This window comes from Xyrauchen texanus, chromosome 45, assembly GCF_025860055.1.
Source record: "Xyrauchen texanus isolate HMW12.3.18 chromosome 45, RBS_HiC_50CHRs, whole genome shotgun sequence".
Taxonomy (NCBI): Eukaryota; Metazoa; Chordata; class Actinopteri; order Cypriniformes; family Catostomidae; genus Xyrauchen; species Xyrauchen texanus.
The window spans coordinates 27,406,477-27,414,545 of NC_068320.1; the positions used below are offsets into that span (position 1 = coordinate 27,406,477).

Genomic DNA, 8,069 nt, shown 5'->3' on the forward strand with positions numbered 1-8,069 from the left:
ACAAATTATTAAGAAATATACAAATCTGTCAAAGGACAATTAAACGTGTAGCCATATTTATGCGTCCTAAATTATTATCGGTCACAATGCTGCCATCTGGTGGTAATAGTAGCGAATGTACAGTGTAATTCTATAATTTACCACAAGAGGGTGCATGTCAGTGGAATTAATGCGCCATATTGTTTGGACATGAATTGTCTATTAATGTCTAGTATATACTAATATGCAGCGTATTAACCATAAGCAAAATAAATATGACAAATATATATATATTTTTAATATTACCATGTCAACCATGTTCAATACTAACATCATATTTATAATTGTTCATAGTTTGGTATATTTATAAAAATAATACAAAATAATATTTATATATATATATATACACACACACACACACGCATACATATACACATACACACATATTTCTGTAAATTTTTAAACTTTTGATAAATTTGTTTAGTGTTTCCTTTTTTTTATTATTATTCGTTCAAAGCTGCTATCTGCTGGTCATAGGAGCGAATTTTCACTGCAATTTTATAATTTACCACAAGAGGGCCCTAATGAATAAAGGCTAATTTACATACTGTAGTTCATACGTTTATCCAACAGGTGGCGCTAAAGACGCTCAATAAATTCCGACAGTCCACAAAGCTGAGAGAAGAAGAGGAGCGTGAATTAACTTGCCTGACAGAAAAATTGCGTCAGATATTAAAACTTTAAAATGAGTCGCACTTATAACGATGAGCTGCAGTATCTGGATAAAATCGGAAAGAACTGCTGGCGGATTAAGAAAGGATTCGTGCCGAATATGCAGGTAAATCTCTCACAGATGTAAGCGTGCGCACTTGGTGTGATTCAGTGGCGTGAATGTGAACTGAAACCTCTAATAACATTAACTCTTAAATTTTTTGAATGGTCGCACCATATAAATTCTATGGTATAAAATATACTATTATCAATTAAGTAATTACTGTGCTAAATTACTGCAATACAGTTTTCTAAAGGTGTCTGGACTTTGTTACTCTGAACCCTTTAATCAGTGTTTCATTGTGATTATATGAGGACATGCGGTTTCAATTTAATTGCTGGTTTTATAATTAGTCTATATAATAATTGAATGGTTTGATGTTCAGGTGGAGGGAGTTTTCTATGTGAATGATCCGCTGGAGAAACTGATGTTTGAAGAGCTGAGGAATGCGTGTCGTGGAGGAGGTGACGTCATATCTCTGAGACACACTCTCACAGTCTCGTTCATTTATTTTGGCATTGCCCAGTTGTAAGACCATTTTGGCAAAATGTCTGTGATTTTATCACAAGAAACATTGATGACCAATTTATGTTGTTTTGGAAACATATTTTATTTGGTATTTGGGAGAACAGTAGAATCAAGCATTGTCAGATTTATATAATACATGTTATGTTCATAAATGTATATTCTCCTGTAAACAAACTTATTTTACTTCATTCAAGAAAGAAATTGAGCTTTATATTGATTCACTCCGATTTTCTATGAAGCAAAAAGCAATTAAAACATTGAAAATTTGTAATTGCTTTAATATCTCCATATAAATTAGCAATAGCCCCCTAGTGTGAAAGTCTTTGTTATATCTATGTTGTATGTTAATGATGTATAAAAAAAAAAACCCACACACACACACACAACTGTAAGTCATAAAACATACCTCAGTTACACACAGAAGGTTTAAAGTTTCAAAAGCCAAGATGAGCGACAGAAAACACTTCAGGTAAATGTAATGATTATATAAAAGGAGACACACCTTAAAGTTTTGGCTAGCAAAAGCGCCAATCAAAATGTTCTCTGTGAAGAAGACAAAAGTTGAATCAACACATTGTCACAATGTAAACCTGCCAAAACAAGCAGGACATTATGCTCCATTTACAATTCTGGAACAAATAACATCCCAAAATAACCCTCCGTTTTACCACATGAAGTGTTTAAAATAGTTACACACAAAGAATTCACGAGTAATGATCACAAACCCGTTTTGAATCAGATGTTTGAAACCAGTTTACAAAACCAACATCAGAGCAACTTGTGTAAATGTGTTGAAATATAAACGTTACATGAGCGTCACAAAACAGTTCAAGGGATCAATAATCGACCTAAACTCGTCCAATAATGTGAATGTCCTGATGAGTTTAATGTGCTTTCATAGAGCGCATCAGTAGACTAATCATTTATACAATAATATCATGCAGCTCAACTGGGCTTCAGAAGTCAGTGAAGGGAGTTGAGGTCTCTGCAGAACAGAAATGGGCGTTTCTAAACTATCCAATGACAGAATCTCAATGATGGGAAACGCCCATTTCTGTCTTCAGTGAAGTAGTTCTGCAAACCTTTCACAAACACATCTGTAGGTCAAGATTTTTATCAAGTTACTATGAATCATATAAAGTGCATATCAATGAAAATTGACTTCATTCTCCCGTGTTTATTTAATAAAAGTAATTATTAGATTTGTAGTTAGTGTCTTTATAATATGTAATGTATTGGCTGTTTGGATGAAATTATGGTATCTCTGATAAAACAAAAAACCTTTTGATCTATTTGAGCAAATACACAATTATCGAAATATATTGAATATCGTCAATAGGCTGAAAAATGTCGAGATGTCATTTAATATCGCTCTAGTTCACTCGTGTAAATGTGTGTTCACAGGGTTTGGCGGCTTCCTACCAGCTATGAAGCAAATCGGAAATGTCGCCGCCCTCCCGGGAATTGTACACGTGAGTTCACGGAATATTCTGGGTTCAATACAAGTTAAGATCAATCGGCAGCATTTGTGGAATAATGTTGATTACCACAAAAATACAACAACAAAAATAAAAAAGCACAAATGTGTTCCAGTGAGACACTTACAATCTGTAAACATAAGACATAAACAATGTGTGCTAACATGATTTTACTGTGATAAAATCACTTATTAGCCGCATCTGTGTGAAGTTAGACACAATTTTACAACTTCGTTGCTATGGTGATAAAATGTCAGCAAACCCCAAAACTCTAAAACGACAATTTAAACAACTTCACAGCTCAAATAATACAGAATTAATGTAAGTGCTTTTATTACATTATAAGTGTCACATTTCTGACTTCAAACCTTCCAAATATTGACCCCATTGGAAGTGTCCCACTGGAGCATGTGTGCGCTGCTTTTAAAGAAAAAGGAGGAACCAGTCGAAATAATCATTTGTGAATATGAACATTATACCACAGATGCTGCTGATTGAGCTCAACTTGTATTGAACCCGGAATATTCCTTCAATGTGACAAATTTCCCTTAAACGCTTCAGTATTGTCAATGCAAATGCATTATGGGATGACTACATGTGTTCCACAGAGGTCTATCGGCTTACCGGACGTCCACTCTGGATATGGTTTCGCCATTGGAAACATGGCTGCGTTTGACATGGACAACCCTGAGGCAGTCATCTCTCCCGGTGCGTAACTAAGCCGTGTTCAGATTCACACGTGCACACCACAAGCGTGACCGCTCATGATGTGTGTCATGTGTGCAGGCGGAGTCGGGTTTGATATTAACTGTGGCGTGCGTCTGCTGCGGACTAACCTGGACGAGGGCGACGTGCAGCCGGTGAAAGAGCAGCTGGCGCAGTCCTTGTTCGACCACATTCCTGTCGGTGTCGGATCGAAGGGCGTCATTCCCATGAATGCAAAGTAAACATGATGCACACAACTCGCATATCATTAAAATGACACCGTGTGTGGGCTTTCTCTGTAATAATGAGTTTAACATGTTTGTAGAGATCTGGAGGAAGCGCTAGAGATGGGTGTTGATTGGTCGCTGAGGGAAGGTTACGCCTGGGCTGAAGATAAAGAACATTGTGAGGAATACGGCAGAATGCTGCAGGCCGACCCAAACAAAGTCTCGTCCAAAGCCAAGAAGAGAGGCCTGCCACAGGTGTACACACACATTTAGATAATGAGCTAAAGGGGAGGTGTGTTTGTATTGATTAATGCGCTCCAAGAACAATATGTATGTCTTTGTCTTACACGGGACACTTTTTGCTAAATATTACATGTTACAATGCAAAAATAAACCCTCACTAAAGTCTGTCTTGGAATAAAGGAACAGAGAGAGACTTTCTAATGTATGATTGGGCTATTTGTGCCACAAACACACAAGATAAAACTTTGTTTTTATGCTTATTATCATATAGTTGGGTACACTGGGTGCAGGAAATCACTACGCTGAGATTCAGGTTGTGGATGAGATTTTTAACGACTATGCGGCGAAGAAGATGGGCATCGATCACAAGGGTCAGATCTGTGTGATGATCCACAGCGGCAGTCGAGGCCTCGGCCACCAGGTGGCGACAGGTGAGTAAGCTTACGCTTTATCAGGCATTATAGAGTCAAACTTACGTTATCAGTGTCCTTTGTGTTGTTTAGATGCATTGGTTGCCATGGAGAAAGCGATGAAGCGAGATCAGATCACTGTAAACGACCGTCAGTTGGCATGTGCGCGCATCACGTCTCCTGAGGGTCAGGACTATCTGAAGGGAATGGCTGCCGCTGGAAACTACGCCTGGGTCAACCGCTCGTCCATGACCTTTCTCACTCGACAGGTCAGCCGAGATGCTGTTGTAGGCCGTGTTTGGAACGGCTTGGTGTACGCTGTACAGTATGCACATTTTCGCAACTATATTTGCCAAAAGGTGCAGTAGACGTGACCTGGGTATCTCCGCGAGTATTGACGCTGACCATCACACCTGGAGTCGCGAGTTTGAATTCAGGATGTGCTGAGTGACTCCAGTCAGGTCTCCTTAGCAACCAAATTGGCCCGGTTGCTAGGGAGGGTAGAGTCACATGGGGTAACCTCCTCGTGGTCACTATAATGTGGTTCTCGCTCTCGGGAGGGCGTGTTGTGTGTGGATGCCGCGGAGAATAGCGTGAAGCCTCCACACGCACTACGTCTCCATGGTAACGTGCTCAACAAGCCACGTGATGAGATGCGCGGATTGACGGTCTCAGACGCGGAGGCAACTGAGATTCGTCCTCCACCACCCGGATTGAGGCGAGTCACTACGCCACCACGAGGACTTCGAGCGCATTGGGAATTGGGTATTCCAAATTGGGGAGGAAAAAGGGGATAAAAAAACAAAAATGTGCAATAGACAACCAGAGCACACTACGTGGAATACTGTATCCTACAATGCAATGTGTTCAACTTCATATGATCGGACTGACAAAAATGTAAATGTTCCGAATACCCTTTAGCGCACTGTATACTGCATAATATTTACAAAATGCAATACAGCATACATACAGAACAAAAAAAATGCTGTCACATGTATTCATACTGACCTTCACTGCAGGCGTTCTCGAAAGTGTTCAACACAACGCCTGATGATCTGGACATGCACGTCATCTATGACGTCTCTCACAATATCGCCAAAGTTGAGGAGCACATGGTGGATGGCAAACAGAAAACTCTTCTGATACACAGGAAGGGCTCAACGCGAGCGTTCCCTCCTCACCATCCGCTGATCCCCGTAGACTATCAGGTAACACACACACACGCTTGTGTTTGAGGGAAGTAGACCTCTATACCAGTAGCCTTCACATTATACAACTAAACGCAGTTAGACTGTCAAACACTGAAAGTAGTTATTCTGACTGATCTCTCGCTGTAGCTGACCGGCCAACCAGTGCTGATCGGAGGCACCATGGGCACCTGTAGTTACGTGCTGACAGGCACAGAGCAGGGCATGAGCGAGACATTCGGCACTACGTGTCACGGAGCGGTGAGTGATGTCGCTAATTCTGCCGGAGTGGTTTAATCTCAGTTTGTGCTTACCTGCATGTTTGTGACCGCTGCAGGGTCGAGCGCTGTCCAGAGCCAAATCCAGAAGGAACCTGGACTTCCAGGACGTTCTAGATAAACTGGCAGACCAGGGCATCGCCATCAGAGTGGCATCACCAAAGTTGGTGATGGAGGAGGTGAGAATGATTCAGTCACAGACCAGTGGCTCCAACCGCTTGCCCAAATTACAAATCGACTAATATTATTTGTTTATTTTGGTGTGATTTCTAACTGGTAAATTTAAGATGCTACATGTAAAAACGTTGATGTTTGTGTAACTCTGTGTGACTCATCACCTGTAAACACTGTTGTATATGCACACACACCAAATGGCCCAGACCTGATATTTAAGAATGTTTACACCCTCATATTGCATTTGGGTCATTTTTGACCCAGGAGAGGTAGATATTAAATCACATAGTTTTTAGGACGAGAACCAAACTTGGGGACTTTATCAAGACTATCAATTTGATCCTGTTTTATTTATATAAAGATGTCTTCACCTGCATCACACTGGTTTTGCTGTAGTTCATGTATATTTTGAAATGTCAAGGAATATCTACATTTGATTATTCCTAATGACTTCATATGGGTCAGTTAACATGCCAAAAATATCAATCTTTTTAGATGAAAACCATCGGGTCAAAATTGACCCGCAAAACAACCGGGTGTATGCAGATTCTGAGTGCATTAGGAGGGTTAAAAAGAGAAGTTTGAATATCTGTTTCTCTTTAGCTAAACATTATTTTCATGTTCAATAGGCGCCAGAATCCTACAAGAACGTCACAGATGTGGTGAACACGTGCCATGATGTCGGAATCAGCAAGAAGGCCATCAAGCTCCGACCCATCGCTGTCATTAAAGGTTAAACGGCATCAGAAACGGCACGCAAGGCATCAAATACTTTTGACTGGGAGGTCCCACAGACGAGTGCTTACCACCAACTTCCTGTCATGGTCTTCAATAATGACTGAGGATTTGACCCGTGAGCTTTGCATGGCAGAATAAAACAAAGTGTGATGAATCTGTGCTTCTGAAGATGGGGTGACTGAAGTTTACATTGATTTTGACTGACAATACTCGAGTTTATGCACTCAATAAAAACTTAATCATCAGCGGTTTTGCTTATTCTCAGGGTTCCCCTGGGTCCTTAAAAAGACTTTTAAAAGCTGTGCAGCACCCCTGTGCATAAACAGGCGAGTTGATGTAGGAAATACAGAAGCACTGAAACATCAAAGTGGGATTAGTAAATACTTTATTGGTCATGACAAAAGATCCACAAAGTGGAAGTGAGGAGGGGGAGCGTGTCTCAGCATATCAAAAATAAATCAAGACATTTCAGTCTACCTGTGTCTTTCTCTCCTCTCATTTGGCATAAATACAGTGGGGGTTTTGAAGAGCAGGACTGGAGCATTTCTGATGTGTAACAGGTCAAAGGAAGTCTAAATCAAACGTTCATGTGTCACGGCAGAGAGAGAGAGACGGTCATTGTAATATTAGTAATGACTTCTGTTCATGGCAGAGTCTCTCCGTTCCACATTTGTTTACATTTCCTTGATTCGTAAACACTAAAGCCAATGTGACATATCAATGTTTATGCTAAACCCACATGCAACAGATCAGCATATGAGTGTCTCAAGAAATACAACACCGATTGTCAGCCATATCTCCTTCCTACACATGACATGGGAATATTGAGGACGAGCAGGGCAGGCGGGGAATCTTCAGATAATCCCAAAATAAACAAACCTAGCAGCGTAACCCGACCGAAACGTTTCCCACACTGCAGATCCAGGGATCAAACCTCGTTAGAAAGATTTTTCACAGTTTGTAACATTACAGACATTGCATATTTCATACATGTTTTTCAAACACAAGATAGGAAATCTCCAGAATATGATGGACCGGCTGAACATTTAGTGTTGAATTGTTTGTTAGCGATATGAAGCCTGTGGAATTACAGTACAGTTTTGTCAGGAACGTTTCATGGAAAATGAAGACGGTTTATTGGATAGAACAAAAATGGTCTTGTAAATTGATCAATTCGCAGTTTACGAACAATTAAAAAGCATGAAACAAAATTAATGCAAGAACAAATATTTTAGGCTCAAAAAGCAATAAAAGAGCACTTCCATTTTTTTTTTTTTTTTTAAACCTCATCACTTCAAACTAAAACCTACACTGCTTTTCCAAAAGTTTAAAACAAATAACTATTAAATA

The 8,069-nt window shown here is 40.0% G+C and overlaps 1 protein-coding gene across 1 annotated transcript; it reads left to right on the forward strand.

The window, feature by feature from the left end:
• The first annotated feature begins 645 nt into the window (after positions 1-645).
• On the forward strand, positions 646-8,003 carry LOC127637352 (RNA-splicing ligase RtcB homolog). The gene is made up of 12 exons (XM_052118369.1): positions 646-817; positions 1,137-1,215; positions 2,684-2,751; positions 3,366-3,465; positions 3,544-3,700; positions 3,788-3,944; positions 4,204-4,363; positions 4,436-4,611; positions 5,362-5,550; positions 5,680-5,790; positions 5,867-5,986; positions 6,611-8,003. Exons 1-12 carry the CDS (start codon positions 725-727, stop codon positions 6,716-6,718), a joined length of 1,518 nt encoding a protein of 505 aa, XP_051974329.1. The 5' UTR covers positions 646-724; the 3' UTR covers positions 6,719-8,003.
• Positions 8,004-8,069: the final 66 nt, after the last annotated feature.

Bases quoted from the DNA above. Each gene is read 5' to 3' on its own strand.
- LOC127637352 (XM_052118369.1), top strand. From the start codon at position 725: ATGAGTCGCACTTATAACGATGAGCTGCAGTATCTGGATAAAATCGGA. The intron at 3,466-3,543 runs GTGCGTAACTAA...TCATGTGTGCAG, and splicing joins TGAGGCAGTCATCTCTCCCG to GCGGAGTCGGGTTTGATATT. The intron at 3,945-4,203 runs GTGTACACACAC...ATTATCATATAG, and splicing joins AGAAGAGAGGCCTGCCACAG to TTGGGTACACTGGGTGCAGG.